General features: G+C 43.8%; 1 protein-coding gene across 3 annotated transcripts in view; it reads right to left on the bottom strand.

Moving 5' to 3' along the window:
* The window catches only part of Mapmodulin (mapmodulin), a 31,365-nt gene extending 8,256 nt beyond the window's left edge, over positions 1 to 23,109 (bottom strand). Inside the window, exons 1-5 of one of the 3 annotated variants that reach the window (XM_065223268.1) lie at positions 22,383 to 23,109; positions 3,760 to 4,136; positions 3,615 to 3,685; positions 3,126 to 3,506; positions 2,964 to 3,043 (exon numbers count right to left, since the gene is read on the bottom strand). In XM_065223268.1, coding sequence (XP_065079340.1) covers positions 2,964 to 3,043; positions 3,126 to 3,506; positions 3,615 to 3,685; positions 3,760 to 4,136; positions 22,383 to 22,430 — 957 coding nt within the window. In that variant the 5' untranslated portion in view covers positions 22,431 to 23,109. The remainder of the gene's footprint in view (positions 1 to 2,963; positions 3,044 to 3,125; positions 3,507 to 3,614; positions 3,686 to 3,759; positions 4,137 to 22,382) is intronic. The other 2 variants (XM_065223266.1, XM_065223267.1) reach the window with 2 other exon arrangements.
* Positions 23,110 to 23,398: the final 289 nt, after the last annotated feature.

Below are 23,398 nucleotides of genomic sequence, written 5' to 3'. Positions count from 1 at the left end.
TGCTGAAAGCTGGCTGGAACTGTAAGTTCTTGCTGGTAGTAAGCAAGCACCGGCACAGGTTGTTCCATAATATTCAAGCTATTCGAAAGCCTCAGGATACAGTTGGGCTTACTTTGTTTACAAACAAAACTGACGTCTAATATGAGAAGCATATTCTTAAGGGGAGTAAATCGATGAACGTCGATTAAATATTGAGGAATGGGGAGGAGGGGCATAGTGAGCATCCCGCAGTTTGACTCTGGATATCCAGCTGCATGAAACAAATCAACTGGTAGTAGGTTCAATATCATTATAATATTGATCCTACCACCAACCAATTTGTTCCGAACGGCCTAAAGTCCAAGCTGGTGCATGGGATGCTCACTATGCCCCTCTTACCCCTAAATTGAGTTACTCGCTGCAAAAAAGCAACTCGAAGTAAACCTGTCTCACCCCTAGCTCCACAGCGTGTGTCGGAGGACAAGAACCGTCCCAACACGCCAGAGCTTCGCCCAATCGACAAATATTCGGCCATCTTCAAGCGGAACCTGAAGAAGACCCAAAAAACTGTTGGAAGCGAGAAGCAGCTTAAGGCAAACTGGCGTTCTGCGGCGAACAAAGTGGACGAGCCACAGAATCTGATGGCAGGAGTTAAATGAAAGGCCCGGCAATTCGTATTCGGTCAACCGGAAGCTTAGCTGATTTTTTTTGGTAATTCTTTGCATTCTTGTTTGACCAAATTTGGCTTTTTGGCTCAGCTCTGGTACTCTATTCGGTCCCAAGCTAATCGATGTACCCCTCGAAACAATTCACGAGCCCCTTTTTTATCTGTGAAATTTTCATAGCGAATAAAAAAACATAGTGTAGTACTAGAATTTTGACTAGAATGGAGTACATTGATCGATTTGCTTGGGACCAATAGGCTAGTCAAGTAGTAAGCCAATTTAAAATCGTTAGTTTCCAACCGGTGGAAACTGACGATTTTAAATTGGCTCACTACTTGACTAGCCTATTGGTCCCAAGTACATCTATAAGCGTACCCCATTCTAGTCGAAATTCTAGTACTACACTTTGTTTCGAGGGGTGCATCGAATAGCTTGGGACCGAAGAGAGTACCAGAGCTGAGCCAAAAAGTTGAGCACGTTTCTTCAGGACCTTCTGGTCTTTGAGTTACTTCTATGGTAGCACCCTTTAATTATTTTTTGAGAATACTCTCTAAATGCAGAAGGATATACCAAACGATTTCTAAGGAATAAACCAAGGGAATTTTGAATAAAATTATGAAGAAATTTAGGTTAATTCTCACGAGAATCATTAACACTCCGAACACGATGCCTCCGGTAAAATGTGTAACGGCAAATTGGCAATGCTTGAAAAATCATTGCTCAGCAATTTATCGATAGCTTTTAAATCCATTGATATCTTCTGAATCTTTGAAGCCTGTAGCATCAAACGGCGCCAATAGATTTGAAATTCGTCATTAAATGGCTCTGCTTTGATTTTTCAAAGTGATTTGTCTGTCCATGTATTTGAACATTCCAAATGTGTGCATTTTTATAAGCTTTATTTTGACGTAGGTTTACGTCTTTCGGCAACATATTGGGGGTGCAATTTCTAAAAAACCAAAATGGACCGCGTTACGAAAAGTGGTCAGGTTTTAATCACTTATAACTCTGCCAATAGCGGATGGATTTTAATTCAAGCCAATCGATTGTAAATGTTTCTACGAATCTGCTAAAATGAACACTTTTTCAATTTTCAATAGGTCACTATTGAAAACTACACGAATGTGATCAAAATTATCACCGATTGTCTGCAAAAAAAAAAACGCTTTCCCTAACACAGATTTCAAAATCGAATTCCAACTGGTCTCGTCGAACGGTCACCGTGTGTAGTGATGTCCTGTCGGTCATCATTATCAGCAGCAGCAGTAGCAGCGCTTGTTTACACATCGAAAGACTACCCGCAAGCAGCGAGCTGCAGCCCACATGAGCGTCCATTCAACGAAGAAGGAGGAAGAAGCCGCAGCGCTACTGATCGGATTCAGTAGCTCTTCGTGAGTCGCTGTGGGCCATCTATGCCAAGCGCGCTACCCTCGTTCCAAACAACATACATATCGCCAGCCTCATCTGTGTTGAACACCCTAATAGCTCAGCAATACTCAACCATCACGGCAAAACGGGTCTTTTCAGGACCACCATAAATGATTGTTGTTTAAGAGTTAATTTTCATTGAACGTTCGTTCGCCTTGCTGCCAGCCACATCACCCCCAAAGCTCTTTGATAATGTACCCAGCAGCCAAACGTTTGTGGTCAAAAGCGTAACAGTATTGAAGTGGTACATAAAAATTCTCACAATGACCGAATACCACATGACCTTGTCAATTAACCAAGAAACACTTCGAATTAAGGTAAGGTTTTCTCCAGGACTCTAGAAAAAAGCAAACCTCGAATTTATATGATTGAACGCGAATGGAAAATTTAGCAAGAAATTCCTATCTATCGTTTCCTATCTATCAAGCGTTTCGTGCACGAAAATGCGTAATTTTGTCATCAGAAAACAAGGCGTTTCCGTGATGGGAAAAAAGTGGTTTCCTTAACACAGTCATCGAATATTGATACCGAGCACACTACGTCAAATCTACGGTCGTGCCTTGGATACAACATCTCACTTTTTTTTAAGAATCGGGTGACTTTAACGACTGAGCTAAGGGAGGCCCCAGGGAGGGTCTACCCTTTCCCTTGTGTAGTATTTCATAGACCATTGCTTGACAAACGAACCCCTTAAACTATCTACGTAGCTTATGGACAGCCCCTAAGATAAATCAACACAAGTTGGCATCATGATTCATGACCATTTACACAACACTTCTATAATTATTCTCAATGCAAGCGGATAAGTTTCCTGAAATACCACCGACATCACAATATATAGGTAGTACTCGCAACACATTTCACTGCTAAGTAGCTCCGAATCATACTTACATCAGCTAACGTAACATCGTTATCATCATCGTCATCGTCGTAGTCGGAGGACTCGTCCAGATCGGGATCGGGTAGTGATTCTGAAAAGGAAGAAAAGAAAAACAGACGGGAAGAGTACCACCATTAGAACTCAAACGAAGCAACCAAATGGGGGAAACTAACTCTCTATCAACTGCTGCCGGTTGACTTGCACGTAGCAGATCTGATTGATAAAGGCTAACAGCGAGAGAAAGGCCAACAGAAGTGATCCCAGCGACGTTGGAGTCACCCCGCCGCAGCTGGTGGTAGACTGATCTGATTGCACAAGTTGTTCTTGCTCGTTTCTCTTTCTCTGAATCTCCTCGTACAGCAGATCCAGATCGTCTTTGACAGTATCTTCTTGTTCTTCCACTTGTTTTAGATCTAGCTGTTCAAGTTTGGACTCAAGTCCGTTGACTTCACTCGACGGAGGAGGGGCTCGCTTCTGTTTCAGTCGCGATTCGAACCGTTCCAGTTCGTCCAGGTCGATATCGATGCCGTTGATGGAAAAACATGCCCTGTCATCTACAATGTTTCCGGACTCGTCTCAATGATTTTCGCAAAATGTCGCGAAGATTGCTATGCTATGGCGGGGGGTGATGTTCGAAAATGACAATGAGATGGGTTACTAACCTTCTTCCTCTTCTGCGCCGAAATCGGCTTCTTCCTCGTCTGAAGGTGCTTCGAGGTCTTCTTTGTCGAATCTTAAAATAGTAATCGAGAAAACAGATGACTATGATGCTGATTCAACAGCAGCTGCGGTGTATTCAGTACTCACCCATCCAAATACTTCAGCGAGGGGATCAGCTCGAAGATTTTCTCCCGATAGTTCTGGGTCATTGTGACCTCGTTGTTGAACAGATCGAGCACTTCCAGGTTCTCCAGATCCTTCAGCGGTTTAAGTTCTTCAAAATCTTTGATCCGGTTGCCGGACATGTTCAGATGTGTCAGCTTGGGGCTGCCGGTGAGGTGACTGAGTGCATTCGAGATCCGATTGTCCGACAGTTCCAGCTTGCGGAGGGCCGGCAGTTTGGGGAAATTCTTCAGTGAAACCAAACCCACGTTGATCAGGCTGAGCACTTCCAGTGCGGTGAAGCTGTCGGTAAGGCCTTCTACGTTGGTGCTGCGGCAGTTGTCCAGGATGAGTTCCTGGATCTGTTGGAGAAGGGGAGTGAGCATTGGATTAGCTTGAGGTGATGCAATGCCCCGAACGGCGGGGGAGAGGGGAACATAGTTTGGAAGATTCAGGAGCGAGTCGAGAGTGCGTAGTAGCACTGCCTATAATCGCATATCAGTCTCATATGGAAAAAGTAGGTATTTAGAAAATGGCAGTCGAAGCTACGAAGTGCAATTCCCATGTAAATATTTGGACAATCATAGAAAATTGACTGAAAATTTTTTTCAAGTTAAAATCAGTCTCAATGATGCTTGCATGTTTTGTTATATTAGCGAAATATATGGCAATTCAAAAAGCAGAACTGTAACTTGACCTCTGGAAGATTGAATTTCAGGATGGGACATGGTTTGCTTTGTTAGGTGGGACAAACTGACTTGATGTTGTTTACACATTTTTCAAGATCAAAGTCCGTACTTTTATCAAATAATACGAAAGTAGATAATCTGAAAGTGGATAGCGTTGTTATCTAAAAATTGACGAAAATCCATATGAGAATGATATGCGATTATAGGCACAGCAGCGAGTCGAGACTGCGTAGCAGCAGGGAGGTCTGGAGCTTTGACGAACACTGGGTTTCTCGGAAAAAGGTGTATAAAAGTGTTCGCTTTTAAAATCTACCGCTACTTGTTTTTTTTTTTTATCTGAAATTGCTGACACAATTCGACTTGTGTTGCTTACCTATATGTTAGTTGAGAATTCTGAATTGTGCCATGTTCAAACTAGGGAGTTGTACGAGTTGTGATGCAATGCATGACAATTGTTCTTGTACCGCGAAAACCGCCTAAAACACGTTACAACTCCCTAGTCATAACATGATAGATCCCCATTTAGGTACACAGTCAACAAATGCAAATAGTCTAGTCAACAAAATAGATTAATTTTTGAGCAACGGAATAAGCAATGAATCATACCTTAACTAAACCCACCAGACGTGAGCACTTTCCTTCACTGACGGTGGATGCATAATTGTCCCATGCGGTTCAGCGATTACGCAAAATGTTGTAGGGTAAGATGGGGTAAAATGCAACCCCGGAACAAGATGACTTTTTGCTAATTTTGAATACATTTTCAATATTCTTGGATTTATCATGCAGCATTGCCAGGCTTAAAAATTATCCGGATAGACCTATCCAGTGGATAGAAATAAACGGAGTCCTCATTTTTTTTATATTCGAATAGACTCCGAACAGTTAATGTTTAGAATAGGTATGTTTGATATAAAAAATTAAACCTGTGCGCCGCCGACGATTTTTATACGTTGCCGCCGCCGATGAAATTGAACCGGCGTGCCGCCGTAGTTAAATGGTTCACGCCGCCGAATAAATTTATGTCATGCCGATGAAAATTCCGTAACATCTTTTCGGCTAAATGCATCTTGAACGTGTTGAAATTAGAACATGTGTGCACGCTCGTTCGTGGCTACTAAAAATTGAGTGAATTTTTTTTTCAATTTATTTAAAACCAGATCTCCTCTAAATTGAGTAACATAGCCAGAACTGAATTTTGACAAACGGATAGGTATTTGTTGATGAGTTATTTTTACTTATTCCCATAACCTCAAATGAGCGTGTAAGAGACAGCAATTATTGTCACTTAGTATTTTGACGTTTGTTCGCGCTTTCTCTATGTAGCACACAGGGATGAATCGGATGAATCATTATTTTTCCTCCTGCTCGCACTTGTTCGAAATAGTTTTTTGGTGCGCTGATCAAACGTAAAAAATCTCAGTTTAGTGGTTTTGTCTTGATGAGCGAGATCTATAGGTGAGGCAGAAGGAAGCTGTCTCTTTCTTTCTCTCGATCCGACGAAAACACCGGATGAATGAAACAATGGACTAGAGTTTCCTCATACCCTAACAACGTTGAAGGTGAAGATACTCTATGCTTTTGGAAAATTAGAAAGCTGCAGATCGTTGCAGAAAATCCAACAAGGCTTCAGGGGTCGATCACGATATCAGCAGAGATGCTCAAAACTGACTCCATGCTATCCACTCAAATGTTGTATCAACTATTCTGGAATATCTGGGACACCGCGACTTTTCCGGATGCAGGGCGTCTTAGTGAAGGTCCCAAAGAAGGGGGATCTGACTGTGTGCGACAATTTCCGAGGCATCATGTTACTGTGTATTGTTCTCAAAGTTCTGTGCAAAGTTATCCTGAATCAGATACAGGAGAAGATCGACGCGACTCTCTGGAGGCAGCAGACAGGATTCTGTGCCGGAAGATCTTGTGTGGACCATATTGTCACGCTCCGCATCATCATGGAGCAGGTCAATGAATTCCAAGAGTCCCTTTATTTATAATTCATTGACTAAGCAAAAGCTTTCGACCGACTCAATCACGAGAATCTGTGGGGCGCTCTGAGACGCAAGAGAGTCCCGGATAAAATCGTCAACCTCATCGAAGCGCAGTATCAGGCTTTCTCGTGCAGGGTTCTGCATAACGGAGTCTGTCCGACCCTATCCTGGTGTGAGACATGGATGTATACTATCACCGCTACCGTTCCTCATCGTAATCGACGAGATCATGGTGGGTGCAATCGACCGTGTACCGAGCCGTGGGCTGCTTTGGCAGGCTATCATCATGAAGCATCCCAACGACTTCGATTTGGCTGATGATTTTGCTCTACTAGCACAACGGCGTTTTGATATGCAGAGTAAGCTCAATGACCTAGGCGAACGCTCCTCTGCGGCGGGTCTCACCATCAACGTCAACTAGACTAAATCGTTGGATGTCAACACGGGCAACCCTTCCAACTTTACGGTAGCGGGGCAAACAATGGAGAAGGTCGAAAATTTCCAATATTATAGCAGCCAAATAGCGTCGGAAGTTTTCCCCGGGAAAGTGTCAGAAAATTTTCTCATACTATGAGTGACCTACGTTTTAGCGATTTTGAGTAATCTGAACTCAAATGTGGGTAGCATTTTTGTCCATGTGCGATTGGTTTGGAAAGTATTTTTTTTCTAAATCATTAAAAATAAACTCACACCGCCCAACGCCGCCGAAAGCAAACGGCGTGACGCCGCCACGCCGCCGGCAGAAAACAAAACGCCACGCCACCGCCGTCGCCCAAAATATTTTGATCGGCGCACAGGTCTATCAAATATGTACCCATCAATATAGGTATTTTTGGAATCGGGATGACGCACCGGTGGTGTAGTGGTAAGCGTGATTGCCTCTCACCCCAAAAGGCCTGGGTTCAATCCTAGTCGGCACCGCCGGGATTTTCTGAGGCATAAAATATCTGATCACGCCGTAGGTAAAGCCGTTGGTCCCCCGGTCCACGAGTTGATGGGTCGTTAGGTAGGTTTCAGGTGTGGGAGCTGCCTTCCTGGAGGCAGAAGCATTGGTACTCAATCGGGATAACGTCTAGAGATCGGAAATCTATATCCGACACCATTTGAAATTCCAAGATGGCGGCTTTCGGTTTCAGAAAAGTGAGAAATACTGTCAAACAGCCATCAATATAGGTATTGTTGGAATCGAGATGACGTCTAGAGGCCGAAGCTCGATATCCGACGCCATTTTGAAATCCAAGATGGAAGTTCCAATTTCCGAAAAAGTCAAATCCCATCAATATGAGTATTTTGGAATCGGGAAGACGTCTAGAGAATAAAAATCGACACAATTTTTAAATCCAATATGGTTTAAGAAATACTGTCAAATACCCATCAATATGAGTATTTTGGGGATCGGGGTATCGTTTAGAGGCCGGAAATTGATATCCGATGCCATTTCGAAATCCAAGAACGTCGGCTTCCGGATTAAGAAAGTGTCAAATACCCTACAATCTGGCTATTTCCGGAACGGGGACGATATGTAGATGCCGAAAATCGAGGTCCCACGCCATATTGAAATCTAAGTATGGGTATATTGATATAGGCCGGAAATCGATGACTGACGTCATTTTGAAATCCAAAATGGTGGCTTCCGGTTTCCGAAAAAGTGTCAAATACTCAACAAATGGCATCGAATGTCGATTTTCGCCATCCACGCATCGCCTCTTTTCCGAAAATACCTACATTGTAGGGTACAGAATTCGTTCGATTTTGGCAACATGCCCGAAAATTTAGTGTTGCCATAATCAAACCGTGCCAAAATCGAACGGCTTTATTATGAAATTTAATTTTTGACTACCGCGTGTCATCTTTATTAATAATTAATATTTTATTTAAAACAGTAATCACAACTAGCAAAAATAAATTATTTTTTTTAAATCCGTTCGATTTTGGCACCGTGCCAAAAACGAACGGCTACTGTATTTTACACTTTTTCTGAGCCCGATGATCACCAGCTTGAATTACAAAATGGCGTCGGACATCGATTTTCAGCATTTACGCGTCGTCCCCTTTCCGAAAATACCCATATTGTAGGATATTTGATACTTTTTGCTGAAACCCGATAGCCGCCATCTTAGACTCCAAAATGGCGTCGGATAACGATTTTAGGCATCTACGCGTCGTCCCCGTTCTGAAAATACCCGTATTATATGGTATTTGACACTTTTTCGGGCTCCAGAATGGGCTCGTTAATTTACTATTCGTTTAATATAAAATAACAATTTATTACTACATATAATCCGAATGCCATCCCTACTGATACTATGCGGATATTATCCAGATAGAAAATTACTGGATATTGTCCCTATCCAGATAATTTTAAAACGGATACTATCTGGATAATTTTAACTCGGATATTATCCGTTTTAAAATTATCCGAATACGGATACGGATAATATCCAATGATCAGTGGCGTTTCCTTAACCTCAATCTACCTGTACACCAACTCTCAAACCATAAATAATTCTCAAAATATTACTTGCAATGGATAGATATCGAGTAAACTAGAAGATTCAGTGTATTTTTCAACCGATTCGAGTATGAATAAGTGAGATTACAGAGATAGAGATAATTTTGGTGTCTGGTAAAGTAACAGGTGGACCACTGAATTTAAGTAAGTTCTCTAACATAGTTTACGCATTTGATTGGAAATAGCTAAATATGATAAAATTCACCAAATAACATCACAAGATCGAAATTGTAAAACATTTTCCAAGTCTAAATCATGATCTACAAGACCATACAAAGAAAACATTTCGGAAATAAAATTAACACTAGCAATGCAGTCTGATAAGTCTGTAGTCTGAGACCAAAGTAGAAAATGCGGTGAGATCTTTTCAGCCCTTTAGATCTGCAGGTGTGGACGGAATATTCCGGGCGCTACTTCAAAAAGGTGAAGCAGTGCTGATTTCGACTCTAACTAAGATGTTTAAGGCAAGTATAAGGTTAAATTATATTCCATCAAAATGGAGATTGGTAAGAGTAATCTTCATACCAAAAAATGGGAGGCGCGACAAAACGCATCCAAAATCATTCAGGCCCATCAGTTAGACTATGGAAAAGGTGTTGAATGATTTCTTCAATTCAACTTACATGTTCACGCGACCATTATCTAATTTTCAGTTTGCGTATCAATCCGGAAAGTCAACAGTTACTGCTCTCTTTACCTTAGCAACAAAAATTGAAAAATCTCTTTCAGTTAAAGAAATTGCATTTTGCTCTTTCTTGGGTATTGAAGGAGCTTTTTATAACGTATCCTATTCCTCTATGGTTTACGCCATGAAGAGAAGGAACTTCAATAGGCGCATCGTCAACTGGATTCAGACTATGCTTGCAAAAAGGGAAATCACTTCTGGGGTTCTGGGTAGCTCATCTATAACAGTAAAGGCAACGAAAGGTTGTCCTCAAGGATGAGTTCTCTCACCACTGCTGTGGTCTTTAGTTGTAGATGATCTTCTAAGAAGCTTGGAAGCAAAAGGTTTCGAAGTTGTGGGCTTTGTGGATGACATAGTCATTATAGTAAGAGGAAAGTTTGACGTTATCATTTCTGAATGAATGCAAGACGGAGACGAGCCAGCCAACGGCTGAAAGTCTCCTTAATAAAGATAAAAAAAAAAAAAAAAAAAAAAAATTAATGCAAGAGGCCCTAAAGTTTACCCAGTTTTGGTGCATTAAAGAGGGCCTAAGTATTAATCCATCAAAAGTCGTAAGCATCCCCTTTACTATAGAAAGAGGAAGATTAACCTATAAGAATTCAGTCTTGGAGCAGAGCAGATCCATCTTAGTGAACAGGTCAAATACCTAGGTTATTTTGGGTGCCAAGTTGAATTGCAAGCAGCGCTGAAAGCACTGAGTGCTTACAAATGTACATCAAAGATCGTCTGGGAATATATTCTCTCGCTTCGGCAACTGTGCCAACGGAACTCAGTAAACTTATATTTGGGTACCAGGACACTGTGGCATTGAAGGGAATGAAAGTGCAGACGACCTAGCAAACTTAGGTTCCAATTCACAGTTTTTTTACCCAGAACCATACTATAGAATATCATACTGTACGGTAAGAACTCAAATACTGCGAAGAGCAAAGGGTGATGGACAATTGGATGACTGTCACAAACTGCAACCAGTCGAAAAGATTTATAACTCCTAATATAACATACATCAAAAAGCTCTTAGTATATACACTGGCCTAGTAACTGGGCACTGTCCTAGTAGATATCACATGAAGAACATTGGTCGGGTTCAGAGTGATATCTGTCGTTTCTGTAATTTGGAACGCGAAACCTCGGAACATCTGCTCTGCAGTTGTGGTGCATTACACAAGCGTAGATCTGAATTTCTTGGAAGTATCAGCTTACAACCTAGTGAAATTTGGTCTGCAAATCCTGGAAAGGTAGTTGGTTGTTTAAACCATATTATACCGGACTGGGAAAAGATGTGTCCAGGCAATTAGCCGTCCACTCGTTAAATAGTGGTCGGTTTGCATGATACAAACAGCAAATAGGGGTACCACAAAAGTTCAAATAATGGACGCAGTGGTTTGACTTCCTTCCCCAACAACAACAAAAAAGTCTGTAGTTGTAAGAAAATACGCTGATTTTAAGAGAATTCAGAAGAGTAATGCAAGGAAATTCCAAAAAAAAACCTTTGACTAATGTTTAAAAGAATCTAAACGGAGTATAAAGGGAATTCCCAAAAACAAATTCCTGAGAAGTCCTAGATAGTTCAGTATTTATTTCCAAGACAATTATGAGATGAACTCAATGGAAATTGTTATGAATACTCGAAGTATACACTTCCACACGGTTAAAGATACTTGGAGATAAATTCAATGGAATTCCCACGAGAATTAATGAGATAATTTTGGAATGAATTCTAAGAGTTAATAGAGGGGATTCCTTAAGTAGTATGCACTAATTTCTAAGATTGATATGAGCAAGCTGAACACTGCATTAGGTTCAAGGGGTATTCAACTCTGCACACCTTAATCCATGCCGAGTATTGAGCTGTACCGAAAGCTGTGCCAAACGTTGTGCTGAACGTGCCTATCAAGGTTTCTATCAAAGTGTGCCTATCAAGGTATCAATATTCCATGAGTTTGACAATCCCGAGAGTTGTGACTTTAGTGATTGTTTTTATTTTCTCAATTTCTCTGATGGACCAAGGCAAGCATTCAGCTTCCCTTCATTCTTATAGAGATCTCCAAGCGCAATCTCACGAACACTAAAAATCCAACATCCTTATATAAAAATGAAGAAAAAGAAGAACCAAAAAGGTATCGCGATATGACAACTACTTAAAAAGGTAGCGCGCGGTCTTACGCACACTTTTATGCATCTGGAGAACTCTATTAGAGTGTTGGCGGATCGTGAGGTGGACGAGGATGTGGAATCCATCAAACCTGTGCGGAGTTCAACCCGTCCACCACATCTAACTCGATGTCCATTTGAACTACTGATTCCTTGCAGATGTACAGAAACGAAAGCGTAACCCGATCGATGATGGAATAAATTGTCACCTGCTGCCTGTCAAATTCTTTCCGACTAAAGCAGCCCAGAACTTGAACGGGGGAGTGTTTAATCCCACCCTAGCAGCAACATCATCGAACCAGTTTTTAATAAAGCTTTAAATCAAATGTTCAGAAATTAGCAAGGCCTTACAGTTGACCGATCGGTAGGACACCCATCGAACTGAGGTCCCTTGACACGAGCTAGTTCAACAGAAGGATGATGACAGAGATGCACCGGATGTGGTGGCGGGGATGTGATTGATGTCGAGCCCGTGGGATAGAATATAATTACATTTTTATCTGCAATTAACCGTTCCTATAAATCCTACACCGATCCAACTCTGATGGAATACGTGGGGTTAGTACGTATTGGCATTCCCAAGCAGTACTGAGACTTCTTTCAAAATTATACACGCAACCCTATAAGTCCTGTGCATATCCCATCGAAGTCCATACCAATTGAAATCAATGACAAGAATATCCGAGGAAAATGTGAAAATTTCCATCCCGGACAGCTAAGCTCTTTTTCGATATTATTTATTCTGCATAATAAATTTGTAAATGTAGCTCAACTCTCGCAGAAGATCCTGCTTTGATCCTTCGTTGACGCTTAGATACCCACGACAGTACAAAATATTTAATCCAATATCAAGAAGCGTATTATGGAATAAAGCCTCCGGCGGGAGACCTTTCGTGATAGCATGTGGGCGGAAATGTGAGGGGGTTCATCGAGTTTTATCACCGGCATACAGTTGGAATCCATTTGCTTGATATTGATGAGATTGTTTGCGTGGCTTTCCATATTTATTATCAAAAGAAACCAGCAGGAATTTTTCAACATGATTTCATCCTAAATCGAAAACGTGTCGGTCCGTAAGCCCCAGTTTGACCCGCTTCTAATTTTCATAGCATTTCCCCGGACCAGTGTAGTCAAAACTTGTCGGATTATTGATCGATAGCCCTCTCGATGATGCATGTTTACATTGCTGTGGTCAGTAGCCGATAGTTGATTCAGGCGTTGCAGATCTGTTTGAGATAGACGAAACCTCTGCAATATATCTACTTCAGCTAGACCAATTAATTTTGAGATCAACAAAACGTTAACTACTGCACTTCCGCAGTGACAGATGGATCTCCTAAGTAGGTAGTAGTTTAATCGTGTACTCGAGCTTATTTCCGAGCTTTTCTGTTGGAGAAGTTAGTAGTGAACCATCGACTTCGAGGATGTGGATTATACTTATCTCAACATTTCAGTGCCAACATTTCAAAGGGGGCGTAATTGCTTTTGTAAACAATGACTTTAGCTGTAAATTTCTCGCGAATGAAATCTTACCTCTACAAAATAACAATGCTAGCTGGTAGAGGAAACATTCATCTACCTGCTGGTGTCATTATTTTTCATGAGTGAGCTTTTATTCGCGAGAAATCGACGGCTAAAGCCATTGTTTACAAATACAATTACGCCCCTTTGAAATGTTGGCACTGATTTAATGCTTATTTCAGTGCCAACATTTCAAAGGGGCGTAATTGTATTTGTAAACAATGACTTTCGTCTTCGATTTCTCGCGAATGAAAGCTCACTCATGAAAATGAATGACACCAGCAAGTAGAGGAATGTTTCCTGTCCCAGCTAGCATTGGTTATTTGGAGGGGTGGGCTTTTATTTGCGAGAAATCGACGGCTAAAGCCATTGTTTTTTTTTTTTTTTTTTTTTGTAAAATATTGTTTATTTAGGTCTTAAATAACATATTCAAGATATTTAAAAATATATCAATCTTCTAGAGTCAAAATGAAATCTAGCTCGCCTACATCTATTCTATTATTAATATTCACATTGACAAAGTTGATGTACTTAATGAACGTTTTTAAAATTTGATTTCTTCTCGCTGTTGTCATGTTACCCAAGATTGGCCGTACAAGATCGTCGAAGCTCAGCCTCTGCCAGCCGCCGAGCGTCGTCGTCAATTTTCGCTGGATGTGTGCCCAAGCTGCAGCAACTCGAGGGCATTCGCAAAACTTATGTTGCAAAGTCTCGATTCTTACCGCACAGTGCTGACAGTTTGGGTCGTTTGCACGGCCTATGACGTTCATCAGTGCTCCGTCTTCTCGTTCACTAGCAGGTAGAGATCAGTACGCTGGCTCGACGATAGCCTTCTCGATGATATGTTCATCCAGATCTTTTTCCAATTGATGCCTGGATGGTTTCGTTCCACTCTGGGTAGCTCAGTTTGTTCCAAGTAGAAACGATGGATTTGATCGCTGGAGGGGTTTTGTTGGATGTGGTGTGGAAATAAGGGAATTTGCTGTGAGAGAAGTTTTAGGCAAGGAAGATCGGCGGGGGGAGGAATATTTTGGGCGAGAAGGGACTGATAATAGGGAAGGGAAACGATCTCCTGCAGGTGACGATTGACTAGAAGTGCTTTGCATTTGATCGCCGGCAGTTGCAGTTTCAATCCACCCTGCTCTCTGCTGCGCGCCAACTGCTGCATTGGGACTCGTGCGGGTAGCCCACGAAAAAGGAAAGTCCCCATCGTTGATGTCAGCTTCGCCGTGTGAGCACATTGCGGTGGAATAACAGACAAGAGGTACCACACCTTCGCTGTAATGAAGATGTTCAGCAGTAGCACTTTCTGCTGCAGGGAAAGGGAGCGCATGTTATGCAACCATATAAGTTGCGAGATCCTCGATACTAAAGCGTCCCAGTTTAGTTTAACCATCAGTCGCACTGAGTTGGTGAAAATAACGCCAAGTACCTTGACATTCTCCTTTGTCTGCAGCCCTGGTATCGTCAGTGGATTTCCATTGATAAAACCAACATCGATCGCCACTGTTTTCAGTCGATTTAGCTTTGCCCCGGATACGATCTCGAAGCTACCAAACAGCTGATAAATACGGTCGATCGTGTGTTTTGAGGTGGCAATCACCGTGATGTCATCAGCATACGCAACACAAAGGTCACCAGCGCATACACGCTCCACCCGTGTGAGGAGGGGATGAAGATAGAGCACGAACAGCAGCATCGACATCGGGTCTCCCTGACGTACGGACCGTTCTATACGGAACGGCTCTGAGAGGCACCCATTCACTAGCAGCCGTGATGAAGAGGCAGCAGCGACTCGAGAGAGCCAACAGACGAAACCCTGGTCGAAGCCCAGAGAGAGCAAGGTCCGATGCAGGAACTCATGAGAGACCCGATCGAACGCGTGGTCAAGATCGAACGAGATCAACTTCCCCTTCTGCTTCCTCGCGATTAGCTGCGCAATACGATCTTTACACTCTCGTAGCTTGGAAAATAGAACGGTCGGTATTTGCGCATTTTTGAGAGTCGCTCAGGACTCGATGGATCCGCAGTACTCGTTCCAGGCGGGCCTTCATCACGCGGGAGAGGATTTTGAAATCGACGTTGAGCAGGCTGATCGGACGGTATGCTCTTGCTGTCCCATCCCCACCTCGCTTTTTAACCAACACAATAGTGCCATCGGCGAATTCAGATGGGAGCTCATTCGTCATAGCTTCATTAATAACGAAGTAGAGCTCTCGATAGATGACGTCGAAAGTTCGTAGGTAGAACTCTACCGGCAAACCATCGATCCCCGGTGATTTACGTTTTTGCGACGTTCGGATGGAGTTTTTCAACTCGTCAATGCTGATCTCTGCCATTAGAGCTGCGTTGGCTTCGTCGTTCTCGGGTACGGCTCTCTCAGTTTCGAACATTTCTTCTCCCACCTGCCTCGTCTCTTCCGCCGCATACAGGTCCCTGAAGTATCGAAACATGTGTTGCTCGATCTCCAGAGAGCCTTGTATTTGCTCTCCTCGTTCGTTCTGCAGTCCTGTTATGGTTGTTTTTTTACGTCGTCTATCACCCAACTGGAAAGTGGATATGCTCTCGCCGGCTATAAACGTCTCGTTGATGCGGATAAAGTTTTGCGCAAATTGCCGCTGCAACGTGAGCATTTGTGCTTTTACGCGGTTGATGGTCACCAGCATGGTGGGATTCTGGTAATAGCCATCATATGCGAGTCGTAATTGCTCGTAGAGTCGTTGTTGTTCTGCGTTGAAAGTCCTGAAAACTTCACTTGACTTCCATCGGAAAAAAGATTTTATTTTTGGCTTCGCGCATGAGAGCCACCATGTCATCCAGCTGGGGAAATTTCTCCGTTGGCGGGTCCAAAACTGCCATCGCACTTGGAATTCCTCTAAGTTCTCGGCGGTTAAGAGGTGAGGGCGGAGGGACCAGTAACCGCGTCCTTGTTCGCGGCCAAGGTGGGGAAGGCAAATGCGCGCTGTTAGCGCTTTGTGATCCGTGAATAAGCATACGTGCGTAGCAGCACTCCGCAGATGCTCGCAAAGCCCAGCGCTGACATACATGCGGTCGAGCCTGGATGCCGCATTGTGTGTGATGTACGTGGGTGCGGGGGTTGTGGGGTACAATTTCAGCCACAGATCGTGAAGCTGTAGCTGCCGTACGGTCGCTTGGAGAGCCGGGCTTGTGTTGGAACTCGTTGAGTCACTCGCACGTAGCACGCAGTTAAAATCTCCAGCGAGGATGACGTTTTGAGTGTTGTACCGAAGGTAGTACGCGATCGTGCCGTTGAAAAATCTTTCTCTTTCCGCACGAACAACTGTCCCCGATGGCGCATATACGTTGCAGAGCGTCGTGTTTTGCACCCTCAAAGCGATGAGACGACCATCCAGGCTCTTCTCCACATGCGAGAATTGTATGTGGTCTTTCAGCGCGATTGCCGTTCCCCGCCTTGCTTGGTCCACATTGCAGATAACGTTGAAGCCAGGGATAGAGAGTTGCTCATTCTCCACCTCCTGGAGGAAAACGATATCCAGTTCCAGTGTTCGTACAAAGGTTCGAAGAGCGTCAATCTTCGTTGCGTTCGTAATATTGTTGATGTTGATGGTGGCGAGGTTGTAACTGGAGAACTCAGCCATTAGGACGGTTGGTTACTCCCATCTCGCTTGTCGTCGCAGTCGTCATCCACGCGAGGCTTCTTGCCTGGTGGTCGAGTGCGGAGATGTCTTCTGGAGCTGGATGACCCTACAGACGAATCTGTTTCGTTTCCATCGGACTTACCACTAGCAGTTTTGCGATCCACTCCGCCGCTAGCGGGGGGTTGTTGACTTGTATAGGGAGTCAACGACCCGCTGTCCGATGGGGGAATCGAAGCCGAGGTAGGGGCTAACGTGGGGAAATTCTGTTCGGTCAGAACTGGTGGTAACAGCTTCTGTTGTTGACGCTGGGGAATTTGTTTCGGTGGTGGCATGGTAACAGCTTTGGCCGAGATTGGTTCGAACCGAGGCCGGGAAGCTTGGTTCGAGGTCGTTTTAGTTAGGTTCGCAATGGGAGCGGTTTGGTTTGAGTTTGTGTTGGTTTGGTTCGCACTATAGTCGACTGGACTCGTTTTTTGCGACGGCGTCTGCTTTGCGGCATCGGCGTATGATTTTTGCACGAGCAGTTTTTTATTTTGCACGCAAGTAGCCCCGATGTGCATGTATTCGCGGCAGTGTCGGCATGTTTGTAGCTGCCCGAAATACGATACATTAGTCACTTCGCCGTCGATCGTGACCCACGACTCGATGTTTCGTTTCACCATCATTTTTGCTACACGAACGCCGGTCGAAATGCCAGGGAAATCGATATCGGTTCCGCATCGTTGTTCTCGTATTGCGATTACGTCACCGTATCTTCCTAGAAAATCAGTGATTTTTTGATCCGACACGTCCTCGGACAAATCGTAGAGCCTCACTTCCACTGCTCCCTCCTCCAGAGTGATTTTCAACGGATATTTTTTCCCGTCGACCGTAATTTCGTGTTTGTTGTCGTGTTCCTCACAGATTCGTTGCGCCAACGCTAGGTCGACGACTTTCACGAAAGAAACTCCGAGGGTTCTGCTGTTCTGAATCCGTAGCACTTCACCTTGCTTCAGACCCAATATGGTCGCACAGAATTTGTGAACTTTGGCATTGTCCGGTTTCTTCGGCACGTTCGCAAAATCTATGCGAAAGGTGTTTTCTCGACGGCCCATCGCGAAGTCGTTTGGACGCGCAGCGACACGTAACGGCTCAGCGATGCGCAGAAAGAGAAAAAAAAAACACAGTTGGCACTGGTAATTAGCTTGTGTTCGACTTCCACAGAACTGTAGCAGAAATACATCTGTTCAGCTCGGAAGTTGAGCGCTCACTATCGCGAGAAATCGACGGCTAAAGCCATTGTTTACAAATACAATTACGCCCCTTTGAAATGTTGGCACTGATTTAATGCTTATTTCAGGGCCAACATTTCAAAGGGGCGTAATTGTATTTGTAAACAATGACTTTCGTCTTCGATTTCTCGCGAATGAAAGCTCACTCATGAAAATGAATGACACCAGCAAGTAGAGGAATGTTTCCTGTCCCAGCTAGCATTGGTTATTTGGAGGGGTGGGCTTTTATTTGCGAGAAATCGACGGCTAAAGCCATTGTTTACAAAAGCAATTACGCCCCTTTGAAATGTTGGCACTGATTTTTTGAAAAAGTCCCACCATTGACTACCTCCACTGTGTTTCCAAAGTAGTTATATCGAAACTTCGAGGACTGCACAATATGCCTTGGAGTAATCAATCCACGGAGCTAAGCAGTTCTCCGCTTCCATTCATTTTGTACATGCGACGCTTTCGTTTTCGCTGGCAATACTTGAAATTCCTATGTCGCCAGTAGAAGATATGACGTCGAAAGTCGCAACTCGGACTTGCGAACTTCAGTTTGGTGGTGACGCGGCAATACTGTTGTTAGTGTGTTATCAACAGTGTCAACATCTTCCGGCCTGTTGTACTCGTTCATGTTCATGTGTCCCGTCTTTGTCCAATCATCTGAAATTGCTCAGAGAAACAACAGATTAAGCTAAGTTTTCAAGGCTTAGCTCGTCGAGATATCTATTGTACAGTACCGCAGTGCCGATTGTGCTACATTATCCCGAATGTCACTTTATCCCCAATGTGAAAACAAAGCGAGCAGCAATCAAAAGAAGGTAGCATATCATTCGGGACAATGTAGCAAAACCCCAGTTCCAGTCTCACGCCCGCGAGCAGGTAATTTCGGAAGAGAAAAGCCATGTGTTGGTGTAATACTTGCTCGGAAGCCGTCAGGTGTCAGGTCTTGGTAGCAAATCAATATAATATATCTCGCGTAACATTTGAAAAGGGCCTATGTCCAAAATGTAAACAATCCAGAAAATGAATTGTAAATTTTTCCGCCAGTATTTAATTCCTATATAAATAGATTGAAGTATTTTAGGCATTTATATTGTTCACAATAACAATAGTAACTATATCTCAGTACACAACATCCAAAACATGCGAAACGTTTTCAAAAATACATGAAAATCGATAAAAATTTAATATCACAGTAATAAGCCTTTTTGTGAATCTTTAAATGGTTAGGCCCTTTTTGTTAAGCCGTTGTGCTTGTCATCATAAATTGTAGGCCCTTTGCTAAGCCTTTTCTTAACGTCAAATAAATCATCGGCCCTGCCTCAAGCAGTAGGGCTTAGCTTTGATTTGAAATTTTTCAATCATCGGCCCTTCTACGTCGCTAGGCTTATGAATGGAACCTCATCGAACGAAAAAAAATATATGTTAGGCCCGAGGTTAGGCCGTTTTAGCATGAATGATTGGAAAAATTTGGTGGATCGGCCGTTTTTAAAATCAAGTTATTTTTAATGATTTTTATCGATAATGCGGAACATTCCTATACGACTGGTAGCTAATTACCAGTGCTACAGAATGGTATCAAAAATCGGTTTGTTTACATTTTGGACATAGGCCCTTTTCAAATGTTACGCGAGATATATAATAATATTCCCGCAGAATCGTTAAAAGTCCTCTTCTTCATCACTAATTTCATCCCACCATCATTCCATTCATAACGATCCAACCAGAATCTTCAACGGTCACGAGGATCTGAGCTAAGCCATTCAACGGTTTCGCGCTAGTTTCTCTTGCTTTTAGATTCAGTCAGAGTGTCGGTATGACAACATTACCCCGCTAGTGTGAGTGCTACTGTTGTTATGCTCTCAACACCACCACCTGCAGAAATGCAAGTCTCTTGACGATAAGCACTCGCCACGGTTGTTCGTCGATTGTAGTGAAACAAACATGCACACACAACGAGAACAACAGATGGTGGTCATCGATTTTCGTCGAATTCGGGGTGGGGGGGAGGTACTAAATTAAATCACAGCCGTAGAAGGACCTTGAAAACATCCATGATTCCTGTTCTAATGAACGAAAACGTGTTCGCACTCAAGTTCGAATTGCGCAACATTCACTCGAACGCAGTATTCCGACCTCGAACTGGACCTCCGCCGCCGGGTGTGGGTGGCTTTTGCATAACTGTACCTACCGCTTCCGTCTTCCCTAGCACCGCTCGCTCTCCGGAACATAAACATCCTAGAGATGCGATGATGAGCTAGTGCATAGAAGACGAGTGCGTGCAAAATACGAGTGGCACAGTGAGTGGTAGTAAAATCGATCAAAGTTGGACGTGTGTTTACATTTTTCCCATCGACAAACCGCTTTTCGCCAAAAGAGAATAACATTGCACCAATACATGTGTGGGAATGAAGGAAGTCGACATCGGAACACACACATTCGAGGTAGTTCTTCGGCATGCGACAGGTACTCATCTTGCTGCTGCCCCAGAGAGGACACCAGCGCGCGCGGAGACCAACACATCCCAACAATCCAGTCGCGTTTGAGCGTTCACTCGATCAAGCAGCACTCCTTGCTGGCCATGCTAGGTGCAAATATGTCGTAATCAGTGTAATTTTCCGAGCAGAAGTGCGCCCCAGGAGCCCTCAATCGATGCGTTGCGGCGCGCTCGATCGTTTGGTGCCCGCCGGGGCCCTCAAAACCTAGGAAAAGTGCCTGAAAAGCGAGTGCCAAAGTGAAAATTTTTCACTGCTGCCATCGGGATGAAAAAGCAAGATGGCGGCGGCGCACACCCAGAGCAGCAGCCCAGCGTCCAGTGAGCGGCGATCGGTGTGCTTGTGCACAGTGATTACGACTAGTGTGGATGTGTGCGTGTGCGGTTGTAGGCGAGCGACAACAATGAGTGACTCGACTCCATTCAACAAAAAGAGCGAGTGGAGCGGATTGCAGTGTTGATCGAATCGAGCTTGGCGATTACGAAACGTCGTAATAAAAATCGGTGTTCGCACCCTCTTCTCTCCCCGGTTACTCTCGCAGCAGCACAGTGGAGAGGGGTCCCGATATGTGTCGCGTTTTTTTTCGGAGGCAATATGGCGGCTGATTTTTCCCTCTTAATGAATGATTAATTTGCCCGATTTGGATTCACCTAGCGTCGACTGGGACGTCCAGATGGTTGGAAAGCGTCCTTTCATTGGAGCCCAGCCGGTAGTTACGGTCCTCGGGATTCCACCGACACGGGCAGAAGCCACCCGCTGAAGAACTCCTACTGCTGCGATGCACGACTCGACATTGCTCGACAATCGATGTACGAAGCGCGAAATTTTTCGCTGATAAAGAATGGAAGGCTTTTTGATGTAAACATACGACAACGGCAAAGACGACTGTAGAAGAATACCTGACTATAAAAATTTCCTATGGAAAGTAGATGGAGAAAGACTACCGATTTTTCCAAAAATCTGCCACGAGGAACCCCCCTCCCCGACAGTACGCCTCAATCCAGCAATGGAATTTTGAAATCGCTTCCTATCTCTAGCAGCAAGGAAGTCTTCTTGCTCTTTTTTCATTCAGGGCTTCGGGTTGATTATGGTATTGATTGAGCTTAGAAAAGTGTCATTAAGTGAACTTTTTCGCAAAGAAACCGCCTGCAGGAAACCACTTGCCACATCCGAGAGGCTACCTTTCGATCGGTATCATACGGCCGGCGCTGGGAAGGTAAAAATGACCGTAATTATGAGGCGTTGCTTGCTTTCGTTCCTAGTCTTCATCTCAGCAGAGAAAACGAAACTGTCAAAACGGACTCTACACTTTTGAGGTTAAATATGGGCCACCATTACGCGAATGCCTTTGGAATGGGCTTCTCGCCTTCCGAGACAGCAAGCACTATTTTGGGACAATTCCACCCCAAAACAGGTTACACGTCCAAGCGCGGACGGATTTAAATAGAAATCAAAGGAAAAACGCATCCTCGCGGTTTTCTATTCGCAAATATGTGCGTGCGGTGCTGCTGATGCATACACACACCTTCGAGTGAGAGCGAGACGCGAGACCACGACACTGACTTCAGTCTCGGGACAGACGGGTGGAAGAGAAGGATGGAAGGGAACAAAAAAAAAAGGTTGAACTCGAAAGGAAGCGACCCCGGAATCAGGTGTCCCTCAAACGGCGGAAAATGCCCACTTACCTTATCATCTGCTAATCCGCGTTTTTCCAGCGCTATTCTTTTCTCCATTGTTTTTATGTGACGTTTTTCGCTGCTCTCTACACTAACTTCTGCCCTGTCTTCAGACGGCGACGACGACGACGGCGATCCGGATTATTACGATAGCGAAAAAAAATCAACAGATTATCTCGCTGCAGGCTGGTCTTCTTCCGGGAGGAATCGAAAATCCGTTCCTGGGGGGGCCTACCACTTTTTCCTTCGCTCCAAATCACTAAATTACAGCACTATTAATACAGGGGGCTTGGAATCTCTGCGTATTTCGCACAACGATGAGCACTTTTTCACTTCTTTTAACGTAGTGTAGTGTGTTGTATGACCGCACAGTACAACCAAAACGTTTGATTAATTTTTCGATCATCGACCGACAACGACGACGAAACTCTTTTGCTCGACTTTTCTTTCCGTCAATCGCTTCTTGTGTGTGCGTGGTTGGTGGCACTCACTGCTCCGGTACACTCATTTTTCCCAACGTCGTCGACAGCTAGCGGTACACCTTTGCTTCCGTTGTGTTGTTCTTTTGATGTTGACGACGGCGATGAAGAGTGACCGCCGACAAGAGCGCGCGCCTTGCTCGCGTTTGTGTGAGTATTTTGAGTGCTGAGCTGATGCAGTGTTGGTGTTGTCAGGTAGACTCGATGAACGAGCGAGATTTCCGTGTATGGATACACGCGGGGATGTTTTGCGATACCTACACGAATACACAAGTGGAATCGGGCATTAATTCACCTATCAGAGAGTAATACCAACAACACAGCAAAAAAAAATGTAATATCGATCAACGTAATTCAAGCTGATGTATGAAATAATGATGTAATAGCAAAAAGTAGATACAATATTACATCAATGGATGTAATTTTGTTCGCAAAATCGATGTACATCGTACAATGTGATATTACACAACCGATGGATTGACCTGGTTGCATCAGTTTCGATGTAATATTCAACAACTTTTTTTGCTGTGAATCAATACGAAACTA

This window comes from Ochlerotatus camptorhynchus, unplaced genomic scaffold (genome assembly GCF_037179485.1).
Source record: "Ochlerotatus camptorhynchus isolate MF236.1 unplaced genomic scaffold, CSIRO-AGI_Acam_v1.1 ptg000188l, whole genome shotgun sequence".
In the NCBI taxonomy this organism is placed as follows: Eukaryota; Metazoa; Arthropoda; class Insecta; order Diptera; family Culicidae; genus Ochlerotatus; species Ochlerotatus camptorhynchus.
This window is presented reverse-complemented; position numbering and strand designations above follow the sequence as displayed.